General features: G+C 44.8%; 1 protein-coding gene across 1 annotated transcript in view; it reads left to right on the top strand.

Moving 5' to 3' along the window:
- The first annotated feature begins 4,936 nt into the window (after positions 1–4,936).
- The window catches only part of LOC8024927 (cytochrome P450 3A8-like), a 37,541-nt gene continuing 21,405 nt past the window's right edge, over positions 4,937–21,072 (top strand). Inside the window, exons 1-4 of the mRNA XM_002407411.4 lie at positions 4,937–4,995; positions 15,551–15,647; positions 17,046–17,098; positions 17,967–18,063. Coding sequence (XP_002407455.4) covers positions 4,937–4,995; positions 15,551–15,647; positions 17,046–17,098; positions 17,967–18,063 — 306 coding nt within the window. The remainder of the gene's footprint in view (positions 4,996–15,550; positions 15,648–17,045; positions 17,099–17,966; positions 18,064–21,072) is intronic.

The following is a 21,072-nucleotide window of genomic DNA, read 5'->3' as shown; positions in this document are numbered from 1 at the left end:
TAACAGCCTTACCTCGTACTTCCACGTGGGGGAGGTGGCAAATGGCTATCATCTGAATGATTATCATGGAATAGCCGACCGAGGTTCATTCTGCAACGCGTGAAGGACTATCATATCCTGGAATACGAGCGATATAACAGCCTTACCTCGTACTTCCACGTGGGGGAGGTGGCAAATGGCTATCATCTGAATGATTATCATGGAATAGCCGACCGAGGTTCATTCTGCAACGCGTGAAGGACTATCATTTCCTGGAATACGAGCGATATAACAGCCTTACCTCGTACTTCCACGTGGGGGAGGTGGCAAATGGCTATCATCTGAATGATTATCATGGAATAGCCGACCGAGGTTCATTCTGCAACGCGTGAAGGACTATCATATCCTGGAATACGAGCGATATAACAGCCTTACCTCGTACTTCCACGTGGGGGAGGTGGCAAATGGCTATCATCTGAATGATTATCATGGAATAGCCGACCGAGGTTCATTCTGCAACGCGTGAAGGACTATCATTTCCTGGAATACGAGCGATATAACAGCCTTACCTCGTACTTCCACGTGGGGGAGGTGGCAAATGGCTATCATCTGAATGATTATCATGGAATAGCCGACCGAGGTTCATTCTGCAACGCGTGAAGGACTATCATTTCCTGGAATACGAGCGATATAACAGCCTTACCTCGTACTTCCACGTGGGGAAGGTGGGAAAATGGCTATCATCTGGATGATTATCATGGAATAGCCGACCGAGGTTCATTCGGCAACGCGTGAAGGACTATCATATCCTGGAATACGAGCGATATAACAGCCTTACCTCGTACTTCCACGTGGGGGAGGTGGCAAATGGCTATCATCTGGATGATTATCATGGAATAGCCGACCGAGGTTCATTCTGCAACGCGTGAAGGACTATCATATCCTGGAATACGAGCGATATAACAGCCTTACCTCGTACTTCCACGTGGGGAAGGTGGGAAAATGGCTATCATCTGGATGATTATCATGGAATAGCCGACCGAGGTTCATTCTGCAACGCGTGAAGGACTATCATATCCTGGAATACGAGCGATATAACAGCCTTACCTCGTACTTCCACGTGGGGGAGGTGGCAAATGGCTATCATCTGAATGATTATCATGGAATAGCCGACCGAGGTTCATTCTGCAACGCGTGAAGGACTATCATATCCTGGAATACGAGCGATATAACAGCCTTACCTCGTACTTCCACGTGGGGAAGGTGGGAAAATGGCTATCATCTGGATGATTATCATGGAATAGCCGACCGAGGTTCATTCTGCAACGCGTGAAGGACTATCATATCCTGGAATACGAGCGATATAACAGCCTTACCTCGTACTTCCACGTGGGGAAGGTGGGAAAATGGCTATCATCTGGATGATTATCATGGAATAGCCGACCGAGGTTCATTCTGCAACGCGTGAAGGACTATCATATCCTGGAATACGAGCGATATAACAGCCTTACCTCGTACTTCCACGTGGGGGAGGTGGCAAATGGCTATCATCTGAATGATTATCATGGAATAGCCGACCGAGGTTCATTCTGCAACGCGTGAAGGACTATCATATCCTGGAATACGAGCGATATAACAGCCTTACCTCGTACTTCCACGTGGGGAAGGTGGGAAAATGGCTATCATCTGGATGATTATCATGGAATAGCCGACCGAGGTTCATTCGGCAACGCGTGAAGGACTATCATATCCTGGAATACGAGCGATATAACAGCCTTACCTCGTACTTCCACGTGGGGGAGGTGGCAAATGGCTATCATCTGAATGATTATCATGGAATAGCCGACCGAGGTTCATTCTGCAACGCGTGAAGGACTATCATATCCTGGAATACGAGCGATATAACAGCCTTACCTCGTACTTCCACGTGGGGAAGGTGGGAAAATGGCTATCATCTGGATGATTATCATGGAATAGCCGACCGAGGTTCATTCTGCAACGCGTGAAGGACTATCATATCCTGGAATACGAGCGATATAACAGCCTTACCTCGTACTTCCACGTGGGGGAGGTGGCAAATGGCTATCATCTGAATGATTATCATGGAATAGCCGACCGAGGTTCATTCTGCAACGCGTGAAGGACTATCATTTCCTGGAATACGAGCGATATAACAGCCTTACCTCGTACTTCCACGTGGGGGAGGTGGCAAATGGCTATCATCTGAATGATTATCATGGAATAGCCGACCGAGGTTCAGTCTGCAACATGTGAGGGACTATAATTTCCTGGAATACGAGCGGTATAACAGCCTTACCTCGTACTTCCACATGGGGAAGGCGGTAAAATGGCTCTCATCGGGGTGATTATCGTGGAACAGCCGACCGCGGTTCAGTCTGCAACGCGTGAAGGACTATCATTTCCTGGAATACGAGCGATATAACAGCCTTACCTCGTACTTCCACATGGGGAAGGTGGTAAAATGGCTATCATCTGGATGATTATCGTGGAACAGCCGACCGAGGTTCACTCTGCAACGCGTGAGGGACTATCATTTCCTGGAATACGAGCGATATAACAACCTTACCTCGTACTTCCACGCGGGGAAGGTGGCAAAATGGCTATCATCTGGATGATTATCGTGGCACAGCCGACCGAGGTTCAGTCTGCAACGCGTGAGGGACTATCATTTCCTGGAATACGAGCGATATAACAGCCTTAGCTCGTACTTCCACCTGGGGAAGGTGGCAAAATGGCTATCATCTGGATGATTATCGTGGAATAGCCGACCGCGGTTCAGTCTGCAACGCGTGAGGGACTATCATTTCCTGGAATAGGAGCGATATAACAGCCTTACCTCGTACTCTCACGTGGGGAAGGTGCAAGCAAGCAACTTTATTCTGGAACCGATCGTCCAGGAGCTAGGGAGCCCGATTCCCACACCGCGCGGTGCCAGCGCCGTTCAAGATTGCGAATAGCTCCACAGCTAAATTCTTCTTTTTACGCGATCTTGCTCGGGAATAACTTGATATACCGGTCCTATTCCTACCAGGTGTTTGTGAGCAAAAGAGACCCGAGGCTGTTTTTATATATGCGGTCAGAAAACACTGTTATTATTTTCTCCCAAATACTTGGTACTTTAAAATAAAGACAAAAGCCACCTCGTCTTGAGCAATGGTTTTGAGACATTCGTGCTTTCCGCAACATTGGTCCCATTGAAATTTAACCCACGGTGGACTATTCTCCGGGTCGGTCTAAGGCCTGGTTAACTTTTTTTTTGGAGACGCAAATAAAGTGGTTGAGGTTTTCTCCTATGAGCGCTCTTTTGGGTCTGGCTGGCTGGTAAACTTTTCTAGAGCCACAAGAAAAAAAAAAAAAAAAAAAACAGGAAAAAAGCTGGTGAGCTTTTGTCCACTGAACTCTTCTCCAGTGAGTATTTGTTTTGTTACATTTCCACCGGGTCCGTCTTTCTGACTGATGAGATTTTCTCTGAACCCGCAATAAGTTAGTTAGCTTATCTCCAATGAGCTTTTTTCCGCTAAACGTTTCTCCTGAGAAATTTTCTCCGGCCCTATCTGGCTGGCTGGTCAGCCTTTTTACAAACCCACGCAGAGTGGGTGACCGTTTCTTATGTTCCAGTAAAATTTTCTCCGGTGCGCATTTCTCCGGGTTTGTTGTTGGCTTGTTTGATTTTGTCTAAATTCAGAGAAAAAGCGACCGGTGGTGCATGCAAAGCGCTTTTCCCCGATGAGCGTTTCTCGGGCTCTGGCTTTCTGGCTGGTAAGCTCTTCTCTTGACGCGCAAAAAATATGGGAGAGCTTTTTTCTGGCTACCATTTTTTAGTATTTCTCCGACGAGCTTTATTATTTTTTTTTTTTCCATGACTAACGAGCTTTCCTTCGGTCGAAAAATAAAGTGAGTGCTTTTTTTTTTTTTTCTCAGCGCGCTTTCCTCCGATTATTCTTCCTCCGGACCTGTCTCGCTGGGACGTCCGCTTTCGTCAAAACACACACAAAAGAGAGGGTGAGTGTTTCTTTTTCCGTTTTTTTCGTTGACTGCCTGGTCAGCTTTTTTGTACCCGAGAGCCGATTTAAAGTGAGCAAGTTTTCCTCCGGTGATGTTTTCTTCGCTTCTCTCTGGCTGGCAGATGAGCCTTTTTTGGAACCCTCGTGCAGATCCAGACTGGCGAGCCTGTGCAGTTTGATTAATTGGAAGGAAACCAAGCCACCCTGCGAGGAGAAACACCGCACCCTCTCAAAGAATGTGCGATCGAGAAGATGTACTCGGTGCCCGTCAATTGCGGAGCTGAATACTTTGGGCAAACTGGCCGATGCGTAAACGACCGTCTTCGAGAGGATTGAAATGAGGCAACATCAAAAGCTGATCATTCCGCACATCCCGTCGCTGCCCATGCGAAGTAGTGTATTGGGTGGGCACCGAACTTCGGCAGCACCAAGATCCTGAGAAAACATCATCAGCGATTCGGACGTTGAACCATCGAAACATTCTTCATGGAAAAAGGAAAAAGAGAACGTCTTATCCGCGCAGTTAACTCTGACAAGACGAGAAATGGAATTTATGAGGTGAGAACAGGAAAAAGAAAAAAAGTTGTATATATGTGGGCAGTAGCGGCATGGTAGCTCCCGATTGTAGCCTCCTCTCCTTCAGCCCTCCCCCGTTAAGGTCAACGCGTGAATTTTTCGTTCTCGGAAATACACATTCTTCGTTAATAAATAAAAGAGTCGTTGTCTGTGAAAGACCTCCGTAGTTTTAACCTTTATATTTTCAGCATCAAAGCGGAGGCAGGTTCGAGATCATATCGGACAAATAGACGGGGAATGGGCGCTGGGTGATAAGGGCCTTCCACTGTCCGCGTTAAAAGGAGCCTCGCAGGTGGTTGACGAAGTCGACTCGTATATGCAAGTAACCTGGGTGCCTGTGGGAAACAAACAAAAAGATGCTTGCAATTGCTGCCCTCTTCACCATCTTGGCCGTTCTGGGAATTTGTCTCTTAAGGTGAGTTGCTCTAGCGGATGATGAACACTGCGTGACACTGCTTGTGCGAACATGGCTTCTGTGCCTTTTTTGTTTTACTTCGAAAGGAAATTGGAGAGCATTCAAGCTTTAGCTTGAGTTAATACCCGACTGTCCATTGTACTCAACCATAGCAGTTCGGACAACCCTTCAATACTAAAAGAGAAATAAAAAACTGGTTTCTTCGAATTATGATTGTTTTGGAGTGTAGAGGGTGTTTGGATAAAAAAGAAATCGCGTTATTCGAGAAATTATTTTCTAAAGCACCTTGTCGCCGGCAGTGTGGATGACCTCACCGAAAATGCAGGGCCCCGTGTAGAGAGAGTTTGGTCAATGGGAGGCGCGGGTAGAGCTAGGGCGTGCATCAGACCCAAAAGGAGGGCTTGACGTGCTCTCTTTACCAACTAGACGCCGAAAAGCCAGCCCTTGCGGTGATAACGAGAAACAGTTTTAATCATAGGTATATGGTTTTAATCAGCTCGTAAGGGTTAAATGTAGTAACCCTTCATGGTCACAAATAGGGTGCACGTGATATTTCGATCATGGTCATGCAGAAATATGTAAGAAATAAATGTGTCGCTTGAACTCTGTTTTGCTCGGACAGAGTGTGACCTCTCGGACAGCAGATTTACGGCTCTCGGCGCCTGGCGAACGGATTATGTCGATCATTTCGCTAGTCCCGCTCTTCCACCATGATTTTGGATGACCGCGATTAAAACATCACGTGCACCATATTTTCAGTCACCGAGAGTTACTCCGACGCGTTTATTCATTTAGTTTCTTGCGACCACCACCAGGGTATTATATCCGGCTTCTGGTTGGCCACATTCGAATTGGCGAAGACGCCCTGGAACACTCTCAGCACGCTTTCGGCCAATGGCGCCTCCTCATTTGTCTTCCATACTTCCCAACGAATGGCTAAACTTCCTAGATATACGGCTATGCAAGAATAGAGAAGCCAACGTAAAACTGTTCATTCTACGAACCAAAATGGCCACTATACGCCGGAGTTTGGCTCTATACTTACCTGGGGAAATGACGGCGAAGTTTCGACGACTGTTGCCGGTAACATTTGTTTTATTCGCGCTCCATTCAAAAAGCACAAGTGTCACAAACCCCTCAATACGTTTTTTTTTTTTTTTTAAATACCGGTCTTTCACTTTAAGTTCGACCGCAGTTCACGCTACTATACGATAGAACCCATTCAGGCAGCGTCAAAAGTGCGCAGCCACGGCGGCTAGAAGTTTTTCTAGCACGTAAAATTATGCCCACAAAAAAAAAAAAAAAAACGATCACCGTGACAAGGCACTTCTGACGCTTGTTAATTGACTGCACTGAATCGTGGAGTCGTCTGCGGTCGAACTTCATGTGAAACGGAGCATAGGTAATCTATGCGTTATCTGCAGCATGTTCGATCTTCACGTCGCGATTGGAATGAAGAAAGGTGCCAGGGACTCTCACCTTATATTTGAACACGTTCTGTTTATTGTCTCGTGCCGTCGGGCTTGTGTGCACATGCGATGTCGTCGTCATTTATTGTTGGTGGCAGAACTCTACCGATAACAGACGTTGCAGTAGCTGTCGTTGCTGTTGTCGTGTGTGGCCGCCCGAAACACGTGGCAGAGAGCAAAAAAGGAGGCGTTCGAAAGCCGTGCAAGGATAATTGACGCCTATATAGGTCAGCTGCTGTGGAGGCAGCGGACAACGTGAACAATAACCTGATCGTACTGTGGCTCTTGAAGTTTTGTGGGCTCAATCTCAACTCGGGCTCAGTGGCGAGGGCGGCCAGCCGCGGGACCGATCAGTGTCATGTCCGGAGATGGTGCACCGAGCAGAGAGTGGACGCCTGACGTACAGCAGCGATGAGGAGGCCCTGGTCGCTCGGCGACGTGCAACGTTGAGGGTGGTGAAGTGTTATTTGTTTTGTGTGGCACGGATTGTCCCGCGTACCGAATCCCTGTCGCAAAAGCCCCGCGTCATTAGCCCCACGTTTCGAAAACCCCGGGTTCAATTACCCCGTCCCTTTATTCCCCACGCGTGCTTCGGAGTCAGCTAAAGCTTCGATTCAATGCTTATTGATAATGGCTGTAGCTTCAAATGTTTTGCCAGTGACTGCTATTTTTTAATTTTCTTTACTTCTAAGGTCGCAAGACGTGAATATATTTAGTGCACGCCTAAAGAGCAGTAAGTTTTATCCAGGTACTCCTTCCTTGAGTCCCGGCTACAGCATGATTACGTTACACAAGCTCGCGTTCACACTTACTCTGTCTTAGTTAAAAGCGAAATGCTCCCTTGTTTCGTTGAGGACCCGGCTACCTGCCACAGGGTATTCGCGTCATGGGCATTCTGAAACTGAGGCTTTTGAAAGCGGGACAATAAGGACGGGGCGTTAGCCGCAGGGCATTTGACACGGGGCTTTTCGACATCGGGTGCTTTCGTGTACCACCCTATTTTTTACACATACCATCGGGTGTGTAGTTCGGGAGTGATGATAATTAGTCAGATTAGAACTTATGGCGTCACAAAGAGGACATTTCCTGTCGTGACGTCACGAAACGAAAGCCGTAAGAGGGCGCCACCAAAACATTTCGGCGCTAATATTTGAAATTGAGTGAGATATGGTGATAGTTATTTTTTAGTTTGACTTGTATTTTCTCACTTGGAATATTTAAAGGGTTTTTTTTTCACTCCGCCAACTCAGGATTTACGAAAAAATGACAACATCAACGTTGTTTTGAAGCGACAGGCGTCTAAACATGCTATGAAACAATACTTCTCGACGGCGGGTTTGTGACGATTGCCATCTGTGCCCTATTTGAGCCATTAAAGGCAATATTTTCCCTTTTCTTCTGTGCTATTGGTGGTGGCCTGCAGAGTGAACAGACCTCTCACCAGGTATTCCCATAATCCTATTAGGGTATTGCTGTAATTGAAGTTGTAATAATAATATCCAGGTCGGTTTTTTTCTGAACAAAAAGCACCAAGTCCGGAAGGCCAACCAGAGTTTTTACGTTGTTTCTCCTATCAGCTATACATCCTTGGGCAGATGTAACAGTAAAAAAGCACAAAACAAACAGATGGACGAAAACAGACATGTACAAGCTATGAAAGCTTGTACATGTCTGTTTTCGTCCATCTGTTTGTTTTGTGCTTTCTTACTGTTACATCTGTCCCAACACGCTCGTCAAAGTCTTCATCCTTGGGCATATCGTGACATCTGCGACGTCAACAACCGTATTTTTGCTTCTTATCTTCTGCGCTTCCGCTACTTTCTACAGCGTAGGATATCTATCAAGGTCCTTGTTTACGAACAACGAATACATAGATGTCCTCGCACTCTATTGGGACTTAAACACAGGGCCAGGCATATAATGCTCATGATTCCAGATTCTTGATTTGTGGTTGTCTTTACTGCCACAAGAAGTGCAAATATGTTTAAAAAAATTAATAATTTGTTTACCTAAGCGCTGCGCACCAAGCCAGGTCGGGCTCATGACTTTGCCTGCAAGCGCATCAATTTATTAGCTGCCGAGAATTTGCACTGGACATGACAGCAGTATGACGCTCTCCGTCCAGCAATGCAAATTTCTTTCCGGAAGACCTTTCAAGCGCACTTTCGGAATTCAGCGCGACCGGTCACTTGCATTTGGTTGGTGACTTCAGCCTAAATATCATGAGTTCATCGCGACATATCGTGCGTGATTTTTTAAACCTTTTGGCAACTCATGCAATTAAGAGCGTTATATAGGCCGCTACTTGAGAATAATTTTTAGAAGTCAAATTCGTATTCTCCTGCATTGACCAAATTATTCTTCGTATTTTGATTACACTGTAAAAGCTGCTGTGATATAAAACAAATACCTATCAGATCATTATTTTATAGCTTGATGGCAGGTTACAACGACCAGGGAAGGGAAGGTATCTAATACTACGAAAAATAAAATAACTATTACTGATCAAGCACAGTTTGATAAAAAGTTTAACGACCACGACTGGAATGGTCTTCTAACCTCTGTAGAAGCACCAATGCTATACGATACTTTAGTAGAATTATTATTGCAATTTTTTTCCGCATGTAAACAAAGATTTATCATTAGAAAGCTTAAGGAGGACAACGAATGGGTTCCGCCCGAAATTTGAGGGGCGATAAATTATAAGGAATTTCTCTGGAGAAGATGCAAGCGTTTGCCAGCTAATGTAAAGCTAAAGGGTAAGTTAAAAATTGCAAAAACAGGGCATCAGCATTAATGCGTTCCTCTAAGCGCAGATATTTTCAAGGAGAATTTGTGAAGAATCGTTTCGATTCCGCGAAAACTTGGGAATGCGCTAACGGAGTTCTGGGTAGGCCTAAGAAACATTCTATTAGTGATATTAAAGTCAACCCTTTTGCGCTAGTCACACAGAAAAAAAAAAGAATGAATTCTACGCCTTTTTTCGCCCGCGTCCGGCACACTCCAGTTTATTGATGACGTCAGTAACATTAGTTTTTTCAAATACAATGAAGCATCAGCTTTCCTTCCTCCAGTGTCAGAAGGTGAACTACATGCTCATTTATTTTTATTTAGGGACAGAAAGTCTGCAGGTTTTGATTAAATTAGGCCACGCCATCTCCAAAGGAATTAAAAAAAAAAAAAACTTAAATCAATTTTTATAAAAATGTTAAACAGTATTATTGAGACAGAAGATTGTCCGACAAGAATGAAAACTGCAATTGAAATAGTTAGGTGTTATGGAGGTCGCTGACGCGCCGACGCTAGCGACCTCCACAGTCCAAAGCGACCGAGCGAGAGCTACCGTTCGCGCGCGGAGCCCGAGATATAAACACCCGTTCCCCCGCTTCGCGCGCAACCTGAGCGCCCCGTACCAGAGGCGCCTTTCTTTTATTTCGTTTTATGTTTAATAAATGAGACGTCAGTCTTCAGCCTGACTCCGGCACGAAAGGTTGTCTATGTGTGCCCTTCACAAAAGAACGTAAAACGAAACATTAGGTCACTCTACAAATGGGGGAAAGTAGACGACTCTAAAAGTCATCGGCCAGTATCAATATTATAATGCCTTTCGCAGGTAGTGGAGAAACTTCTTTTAAAAGTAGTGAGTAGCTTCATTGAACGGTTTTGTTCATTGCCTGTTCATCAATACGGATTTGTTGCGGAACGAGGAACCCGGGCAATTTTGAGAACTTCTAGCGACTGCCTACATGAAGGATTTGATAATAATATGCTAACCTGTGGATACAGGTAAGCATAAAAGCGCTTTGTCCGTGCACTTTTTTCACTTGTACCTTGCTAAATTTTTTTGCACTGTTTTCAAGTTTGAAGATGTTCAACCAACTCGCCCAACTTACCGCCTTGTTACCTGTGCAGTTTTTTTATGTATCGCAAGCTTTTGACAGCATAAACCATGAAATATTTGTTTTTGTAAACCGTAGAACCTTGGTTTTAGGGGTCCTTTTTTCAATTCTGAAATGGTACCTTTCAAAGCGATTTCAGGTTGTGAATTATAGAAATCACAAAAGTAGCAGAACTTTCCTAACGGCGGGGTGCCGGAAGGCTCGGTCTTGTGGCCTTCGTTGTTTAATTCATTCGTAAATGGCTTTCCCCCTGCTATTTCTGAACGTAGAGTTTTTCAATACGCAGACGACACGCTTCTGGTGTCGTGTGATTCAAGTTGCCATGTGGCCATTCAAGAACTGCAAAATGACCTCGTTTCTGCAATGGATTTGTTTCATTCAAATTTAATTACAGTGAATGTTTCAAAGACTATGCTTATTTGCTTCAAACATTGGCTTAAGAAAGTTTAACTATCAGTTCCCGTCGTTCTGCATACTTCTAGCTGCCCCTCATGTAAGTGCATTCCTGTGAAGTATGCGGACTCAGTAAAATTCCTAAGAAATTATTTTGACAGGGATATTTTGCAGTTTAAGCATCTGACTTACTTATGCAAGCGGTGAAAAGGTAATTCATGCTGTATCTAGAATGTGCATTTTTTTTTTTTACTTTTACTGTTAGAAAAATAATAAGGCACTATTCGGCATACAGTTATTTACGATATGGTATAACCCTCTTTACGGCATGTTTTTTGTTTTGGAAAGGGAGAATTAATTTGTTATTGAAGGGTATCTTACGGAACATCGCGTTTGACTGGGCCGAGGTCCCTACAGCTACTGAATCTTTAAAGAATTGCGCCTACAGTCTTTCCATTGGTTATTAAAAGTGACTGTAGTACTTCAACATTTTTGGAATTCGAATTTTATAGCTCCGTACGGTCAAAGGCGCTCAATGAGGCGAACACTTTGATTAAGCATACCGCGAATGCGAACAAAATACGGCGAACGCACGCGAATGGATTATGTGCCACAAATGTTCAATACTATGCCAGAATCCTTACTTGGTGTCACAAACTTAAGGGAAAGTCTGAAAATATATCTCCAACCAAAAAATGAAAAGCAACCCGACGTTTCAAAACCAACACGGTTTCTTCTTCAGGGGTGACTGAAGGCGCGCGGACACAGCAGCAGCTCCCAACCTCTTCGTCTTCAAAAAAGGAAAGAAAAGAAAGAAAGAGAAAAGAAAAAATTAAAAAAGAGAAGTTAGGAAATCGGAAAAATTGTAAAATAACTTGTTAGTTATGAAGATGGTCATCTCTTCAGCTTTTCCGGCAGCTCACGGAGGCCATGTGCGTACACAGAGGGCAGAGCGCCCAGCGACCTGTTTAGGTTTCCTGGGGTGTGCTGGATGTGCCACGATTCCAAGAAAGGTCTTCTTCGAAAATTGGGCTCTGTTTCCACCACGTGCGCGTTCGCGAAGTCAATGCGATGGTCTAGGGTATCGCAATGTTCGGCGATGGCGCTGCGCTCACTGTCAAACTTCCGCACGTCGTTCTTGTGTTGGCGGATACGCTCGGGAAAGTTCTTCGTCTCGCCGATGTAGGTTGCAGGGCACTCTGCGCAAGGAATGGTGTAAACCACGCCCTGTGCTTTTTCCTTTGGTGGACGGTCTTTCGGTCTTGGCATAAACCTTCCCAGTGTGGACGTGGGCTTGTGGGCCACCAGAATACCTTGCTTTCCCAGTACTCGTGCGAGCGCTTCGCTGGTTCCCTTTACGTAGGGAACGCTTATGCGCGCGACTCGATGGGGCTGTCGTTCTACTGGCATCTGGTTTTGTCTGGCGAGACCTTGCCGTCGGGCGATGCGCTCAATAAAGCTGCTAGAGTAACCATTTTTCTTTAGGTCTTCAATTATGGTCTTCTTCTCCTTCTTTCTATCGGTTTCCGACGAGCAGATAGTCGTTGCCCTACGCAGCAGGGTCGAAACCACTGAGGCCTTATGACTCGCTGGATGGTTGGAGACAAAATCGAGGTAGCGTCCGGTGTGTGTTGGTTTTCGGTACACCGCAAACGTCAGATCTTGTCCTCGTCGGTTCACCAGCACATCAAGGAACGGCAAGGTGCCATCCGTCTCATATTCTACGGTAAATTTAATGGCCGGCTCGATAGAGTTGAGGTGCGCCAAAAAATTATTCACGTCCCGTTCCTTGAGAATGCAGAAGCAATCGTCTACATAGCGCATGAATACTTTGGGGCTGTTGGGAAAAGACCTCAGCGCTTTTTGCTCGATTGCCTCCATCGTGAGATTCGCCGTTGTGACCGAGATGGCCGCACCCATTGCAGTGCCACTGACCTGTTTGAAAAGCTCCCTTTTGAAGGTGAAGTATGTGCTGCCAAGACAAAACTCGAGCAGACGGCACAGCTCTTCCACAGTGAGGTTGGTTCTTGTGGTCAAGGAGCTGTCTTTTTCGAGGGCTTCGCGGGCTGCAGCAACTGCAAGGGGAACTGGGACACTGGTGAAGAGGGACACCACGTCGAAAGACACCATGGTGTCACCATCGCTGAGATGTAATTGCGAGGCGCGTTCCACGAAGTGACCAGCATTTTCTACATGGGTCGACGTGTTTCCGACAAGGGGAGCCAAAGTCCGGTGAAGGTAACTGGATAGTGCCCGAAGCGGTGACGTTGTAAAGTCCACAATAGGTCGTAGAGGCACGTTCGGCTTGTGGATCTTTGGAAGGCCGTAAAAACCTGGAGCGGAGCCATTCCTGCAAATAAGTTGCAAGTAAAGGCTCTTTGACTGAGGGTATTTCTTGAAAATCTCTGCCAGGATTTTGTTCAAGTTCCTCTGAACCTGTGGCGTCGGATCTTTCTTGAGCTTTACGTAAGCATGGCTTCCAAGAAGGTCCCGTACCTTTTCCTCGTATACCTCCCGATCCAGGACGACGGTCGACTTCCCTTTGTCAGCCGGCAGAAGCACAATCTCCGTATCTTCACGAGGTTTCCGAAGCGCTGTAACTTCTTCGGCCGGCAGGTTGAGTCGTTGCCGTTGTGGGAGCTTGGAAAGGATGCCCACCGCTTTAAGCCGCACTCCATCCCGGATGCTAGAATCTAAGCGCATAATTCCGTCCTCCACACCCGCGACCATTTTTGGAAGAGGCGGCCGTTGCGTGGTCATGTTAAATCCGTGGCCTTTTGCCAAGACCGCAATCTCGCATGGCGAGAGCTGTCGAGAGGAGAGGTTCTTGACAAAGTTTGTGTCAAGCGCTGAGGTCTTTTCCCAACAGCCCCAAAGTATTCATGCGCTATGTAGACGATTGCTTCTGCATTCTCAAGGAACGGGACGTGAATAATTTTTTGGCGCACCTCAACTCTATCGAGCCGGCCATTAAATTTACCGTAGAATATGAGACGGATGGCACCTTGCCGTTCCTTGATGTGCTGGTGAACCGACGAGGACAAGATCTGACGTTTGCGGTGTACCGAAAACCAACACACACCGGACGCTACCTCGATTTTGTCTCCAACCATCCAACGAGTCATAAGGCCTCAGTGGTTTCGACCCTGCTGCGTAAGGCAACGACTATCTGCTCGTCGGAAACCGATAGAAAGAAGGAGAAGAAGACCATAATTGAAGACCTAAAGAAAAATGGTTACTCTAGCAGCTTTATTGAGCGCATCGCCCGACGGCAAGGTCTCGCCAGACAAAACCAGATGCCAGTAGAACGACAGCCCCATCGAGTCGCGCGCATAAGCGTTCCCTACGTAAAGGGAACCAGCGAAGCGCTCGCACGAGTACTGGGAAAGCAAGGTATTCTGGTGGCCCACAAGCCCACGTCCACACTGGGAAGGTTTATGCCAAGACCGAAAGACCGTCCACCAAAGGAAAAAGCACAGGGCGTGGTTTACACCATTCCTTGCGCAGAGTGCCCTGCAACCTACATCGGCGAGACGAAGAACTTTCCCGAGCGTATCCGCCAACACAAGAACGACGTGCGGAAGTTTGACAGTGAGCGCAGCGCCATCGCCGAACGTTGCGATACCTTAGACCATCGCATTGACTTCGCGAACGCGCACGTGGTGGAAACAGAGCCCAATTTTCGAAGAAGACTTTTCTTGGAATCGTGGCACATCCAGCACACCCCTGGAAACCTAAACAGGTCGCTGGGCGCTCTGCCCTCTGTGTACGCACATGGCCTCCGTGACCTGGCGGAAAAGCTGAAGAGATGACCATCTTCATAACTAACAAGTTATTTTACAATTTTTCCGATTTCCTAACTTCTCTTTTTTAATTTTTTCTTTTCTCTTTCTTTCTTTTCTTTCCTTTTTTGAAGACGAAGAGGTTGGGAGCTGCTGCTGTGTCCGCGCGCCTTCAGTCACCCCTGAAGAAGAAACCGTGTTGGTTTTGAAACGTCGGGTTGCTTTTCATTTTTTGGTTGGAGATATATTTTCAGACTTTAACTCTCACCCAACCAGGCAGATATCTGTCGAATATGTTTACTTTCCAAACTTAAGGGAACCTTACGAAATATAGATCAGTAAGTTTGTGTGCGGGACTATTTGTTATTTCTTGCGGAGATGTGGTCTTCCTGGTATAGTTTTATATTGTGCAAAGGAGTTGCTTTCGTTTTGTTGATTTATGCCAGATTTATGATTTCGCAGGATGTAGTTTATATTGTTTGGTGCTGGTGTCGTTCGGTTGCTTGAATGCATGATTTCGACGATGTATGAGCATTTCATTTGTATTGTGTACTAAATTGCCACCTACACTGCCGAGCCAGGTACACAATCCCCTAAGGCCTACACCGGCTGGTTATGGTATTTTTTGGAAATGTATGTGTTACAAATAAAATTATATTCTAAAATTTTATTGTATTACTTTTCATGCGCATTTTTTGGTTTTAAAATCTGACCCTAGTTAGAAAAGAAAAGTTTGCAGATGCCTTGTTTTGTTTGTAATATTAGTCTTCATTCCAACCGTTGTAGAATTAGGGACGAAAATATACAACTGGAATATTAAATACGGTTTCAACCTTTTAAATCAACGGTTTCTAAGCCTTTTTAAATGTTTGAAATGCCGCGCTCTGGCTATAAATGAATCATTACGCTTTCAGAATGTCTCTGACCAATGCCAGATAAAAACAAAGTTAAAAATACGTCAGGAAGGACGTAAGATACACTATGAATTATCCGTTACGTATGTTCACTGCAGATGGAGACAAAAAACCTTTTCCTACTTCGAGAACCTTGGAATTCCTGGACCCAAACCAAATCTTCTTTGGGGCAACCTGTGGGAATACCACGAAAATGTGAATATCGTTTGTTATTTTATGTTTTTATGCTGTGAGCTCTGAGTCTCTATACACTATCTAGAAATTAATAGAACAAGTTAGAACTCTTTGTGCTTTTTGTCATCACTCTAAATTTCTAACCTATGACAGTTTTAACCTAATTCGCCCGCACCATTTTTAAGTTCAATAAGTTGCCCATAGATTTACACGCCAAATTATTGTGCATGCATTACATAAATTTGTGTCGGAATTTTTTTTATAATAACATTATATTCAGGGATATATAGTAGAGTGAATTTATTTATCCCTTTTGCTATTTTCAAGAAAAGTTTATGCCGAAATACGGACTACCTTCCAATTCTTCATGTTCATGACTAGGTGGGCATAGTTTTACGGGGATACACTTTATTTCAGTAACCACAGAGAAAAGCAAAACAACTTCATAATTGCTTAGAACAGTCGTTGCATTTATACTTTCAAACCTTCAATTTCCACGCATTATCTTCATTATGTGTCCTTTAATGATGCATGCCACCACAAGGCGGAGTTGTGTTTATTATTCAGGCATCTTTAGTCACTTCAGATGTCAAAGCGGGGTTCTTGTTTGCAAATAATTTTGAGTAATGATATGAACTTGAGAGGTGAATAAATAAGACAATGTTTTTGAAGATTCGATTTGACTTACTTGAATTTATTCTTATTAAAAAAATTAATTCGAGCCACCCTGGACCGTTTGCATCTTATTTAAAAAAAATGTGGGTGTATTTGGTGGTGGAAGTATTATTAAATTAAAACCATGCGAACGCAGCTTAACCAAAGCGGCACCAAGATGACAAGTAAATGACCTTTAAATTATTTATGCATACAAGGAACTTTTATGTTAATATTTCTTTGAAGCGGGGAGAGGCGTATATTTAATACGATATTAAATGAACTTGGGGCTGTAGGTCCGACGTCATGGACTGTCGTCATCAAGCCAGCCTCATCATCAGCACTGTATTTGTTACACTCGAGTACCACTACTGCACACCAGCATCCAAAATCAGCACTATGAACATGTTGTCGGTCTTGCTATAGAAGTAGGGGTTACAAAGGACAACTGTTGTGATTTGCGTGGAAGCTCTTTGTAGGTTTTTGTTCAATGAACGCGCAGCATTAACCAGACAGCGGTACCACTCTTTTGATGAAAGCGCCGTCTCACTCCTGATGTTTGCTATTTTGAGGCGATGACAAACCCTTCGCTTATGAAAGCATTAGGCCACGCCGCCGTTCGTTGTATGAGAGCTTGGACCACCCCTCGACATTTCATTACCCTATTAGGGTGTTTCCTAAATTGTTTCGTAGAATTCTAGTGCTGGAGTTTCATGGTCCCCTAAAACATAATTGACTCGTATTTTTTTATTTTGTTACCAACAGGGTTTGTTCCGGGCCCTGAGTAAGTGGTGCAAGGAATACGGCGATATATTTGGGTAAGAATGATGCCGCAATAAACTTCGAAATAGTTTGGAGGAAATAAGTACCCAGAAATCATTTTGTCTCATATGTTTGACATGTAAATAACACCAGCGTTGTTCCAAGTGTTAATTATGTAAGGTTTTATGAAATATAGTTTAATTGCTACTGTTAATGGGGCACTGGATGCATAAGCCCTTCAAGCCGAGTTTTGCCTGTTCCTTAGGCATCCTGTAAAAATGAATGTTAAAACAAACTTGATTTAAATAATTTTAATTTTCTTATTTCGTACTAACTTGAGTTATAGATATATGTAATATGAATATAGTGCTTTACATTCTCTTCGTACATGTAGGTTTCGGAGCGCATGGCTGCTCTTCTGATTCAAAAAGTGCTAACCGGCGACATATTTTTCTTTTTCACAAAAAATATTTAATTACATTCCGCCTAACACGATAGGTGTATTTAACCAGCCGCCATATTAAATAATTATTCAAGAATATACAATGACTAAAATATGCGGCTTCTATATCTGTGTCAATTTTAAACCGCATGTTTCTACTACAGCATTTTTTATAATAAAATATTTACAAACCATTCCCCATTTTAAATAAAGTTTATGTGGCACATTATACTTGGAGTGCATTTTAGCGCTCAAAACACAATGACACAAAGACGGGAATCAGACATCATAGTGCTCTTCAGTTGTTAGTAGCGCACTGTGGTGTCTGATCCTCGTCTTTTGTGTCCTTGTGTTTTGAGCGCTAAAATGTTTTCCAAGTTCCAAAACTAACTAGCCGAACAATCTACTCTACTGAAATTATACTCGTTTATAGGGTCCTCATAAGGGTATCTTCTTAGATGTTTTCGTTCATCGTCTTTCAGCTTTTACAATGGAGACGTTCCAATGCTTGTTGTGCAAGACCTCGAGTTTCTGAAGTACGTCTTTTTCAAAAACTTCTCCAACTTCACTGACCGTGGCGTAAGTGTTACTCTCCGTGATGATCCTGATACTTACCGATTTTTGTCGCGCCGTTTGTGAAGCGGGAGAGCAAGTCTCGTTGATACTGACGCCTTTGTTGCCCCCAAAATTTGCTTCATTATGTGAGTTATGCATAACAACGAAAGATATGCATGTATTTACACAATTAAACCCCTATATCTTTGTCAATAGAGGGTTCTTCTTTGTAAGCTTAAAGTCCTACGTACAACCTCGGTTTTCTGCAGGGAAGATTATCCTCAAACGCGCTGCTCTCTCCTAAGCTGCGAGGGGAGCCAATTTGGGGCAAGGTAAAAAGTGGAGAGGGTATAGGAAAGGAAAAGGCGGGCAAAGAGCGGAAAGCGCGAAGTCGATGTCGGGCCATTAACAGACTTGTTTGAAGAAAAGCTGCGAAAGCTACATTAATGCAGTTTGTGCAGGTATACCCATATTTCAAAAGGGGTCCCCAAGTGGCAACAAATGACGTCACAGAAGCCGGAGTGTCATGCTGTTGCCTGTCGCGATCCTGGCGGTTCGCCGCAGAAATGCTGGCGAAAAGGACGAGCGAACGCGAGTGTCGCTGTCGTCAAGGCGTCCCAGGCGTCCCAACTTCCGGCTGCACTAGCTTCCGCGAACTGTCAGAGTGGAGAGAGACCTGCAGCAGAACAGGCGTCTGCCATTTATACCACAACTGCTGGGACGCCGCCAGGGTCGCGACCGGCGACAGCATGACACTTCTATGACGTCATCAGGCGGAAATCGAGGGACCACTTTTTTGGCCGCGGTCAACACACCAGTCGGAGGCGCGTTCCAGGCACCATATCATTAATCCGCTCAAGTTATCACTCGGGCAACAGGCACAAGGCTGGAGTAAAAAAAAAAAAGAGAAAAGAAGAAAAACGCGGATGATAATTAACGGAAAAACCGGGCGGGCGCGTTATCGCAACCGTAGCCTAGCGCCTGCTTCACGAGTCTATGGAAGCTTTAGCACTCCATCGTGCTCAGTTTTTTTTTTTTTTTTAATTTACTGGTTTAGTGGTTTTGGATGACGCTCAGCAAGTTTTTGAAAGAAACAGTATATTTATTTTCATTAATTGAAATAATTATATTTGTGGTAATTAGCCGTCGGAATGTTACGATTAACCCCCATACTCCCTGCCGTATAACTGACCTGCACTAACCACATTAGTGTAGCTTTCACGGCTTCTTTTCTTTAACAAATGCGTTAAGCTTGAAGAAAATAAATACCCTGCATAAAGTGACATTCATATTAACGAGACGTAATTAAAAGTAATTTTAAACACTGGTAACACCTTATACCCGCCCCCCCCCCCCCCCCCTTTGTCGCTAAATATGAAGGATGTTAAGGGCAGCGTCGAAGTGAATCCATTGAATTTATCTCTTGACGCCAGAATTTGTTCATCATTGACGCGCCTCGGGCTTTTCCGAGACACTTCGGTATAAAATGCTAGAAAGAGGTGAAGAATGCCCGCCACACCTGAATGAGAAGGATCAGTTGGCTAATGAACTACACCATCGGTTTATTTAAAAAAAAAGGAAATGGAAAAAGAAAAAAAAAATATCACGTCTTGCATTCACCGAAGAGGTGCTAAACACTATGCTTCGTTTCTGCTTCGGTCCGAGCGCGGCCGATGTTATGAGCCGAAGGGCCAATCAAACAGCGAAAAAGGCACAACGTCATGGCGTAATCTCTGCAGTTGATAGGACCAGACGGTATTCGCCGTTTCTCTTTGCGTGCTCCTCCGCCGGCTAGCCTTATCAAGCGCAGAGAGCACGCCATGACGCTGCGCTTTTTGAGGTGTTTGACTGGCCCTTCGGCTCATAACATCGGCCGCGCTCGGACCGAAGCTGAAACGAAATATAGTCCCATTGGATTAAGATTAATGCGATAGTGCACGCAGTTTTTGTTTTCTTTTCACATTTTGACCCAGTCGTTTCGGTTTTATTTTTTTATTTTCTTTGAATACGAACTCGAGATTGTTTCTATTAGATGCGATATTGCCGCGCGCAGGGCTGAGAAAGCAACGCTTGGTCACGGACCTCTAGAAACTTGTCGTTTATTCTTGTTCTAGACGTAACTTCTATCGTTTATCCCTGCTTTTGTTGTTCCAGAAAGTGCGTGTTCATTCTCGCCCCGAGCGCGCGACGCTCGAGCCGCTTTCGCCGAATCTTCGAGATAGTGACTCACTCTAGATAAGAGGCCGCCCGCGACCTTGTCGAGTCAGTTTCGTTCCAGCGTTCGACTCTGCTGACACGCCGACCTCGACGCTCGCGACGCTCTGCTTTCTTCTGTTTCCTTCTTCATTTTTTTGGGGCATAAGTTCGCCCCACTAAACGTTCAGTTTGCTCAGTCATTCGCCGCCTCATCACTTGTCATTCGAGACAAAATCGTGTGGACGACAAGAAATTTGTTAAATGTTTTAGTCTAGCGAAATTGACAACATAAATAAATAGTTAAAATGTATGTTTTTAGACTAATTGACACAGTGCTTAGCAAAGGATACGCATTTGGTTATAAAGTCCCAAATACGTGGAGATGGAACAATAGAGGCCGCTTATTCCTTATCATATCAACACAACCATCTCTGCGTGGCAGACGACTCCACACTCTAAAAAAATCCCGTGCGCCTACTTTCCCGCACAACACTTGAAGAGCCAATCATCGCAACTTACGGATGCAGCTCAATGACGATGCCGAAACATATGTTTAGACCAAAAAACGAGTCTGAGGTTTGACATTAAGCAATGCAAAACGTCACGCTTGCATTGCTTAATGTCACAACTCAGACTGCGTTTTTTTGTCTAAACATATGCTTTGGCATCGTCATTCGCTGAGCCGCCCCCGTAAGTTGCGGTGATTGGCTATCCGAGTGTTGTGCGGGAAAGTAGACGCACGGACTTTTTTTAAAGTGCAACGTCTGCACTCGCCAAGCGTACGCCGCATCGTTTCTGCACTCGCTGTATATTTGTTTGCAGCGATATGGTGCGCAC

Source organism: Ixodes scapularis, unplaced genomic scaffold, assembly GCF_016920785.2.
Source record: "Ixodes scapularis isolate PalLabHiFi unplaced genomic scaffold, ASM1692078v2 PGA_scaffold6__148_contigs__length_123643588, whole genome shotgun sequence".
Taxonomy (NCBI): Eukaryota; Metazoa; Arthropoda; class Arachnida; order Ixodida; family Ixodidae; genus Ixodes; species Ixodes scapularis.
This window is presented reverse-complemented; position numbering and strand designations above follow the sequence as displayed.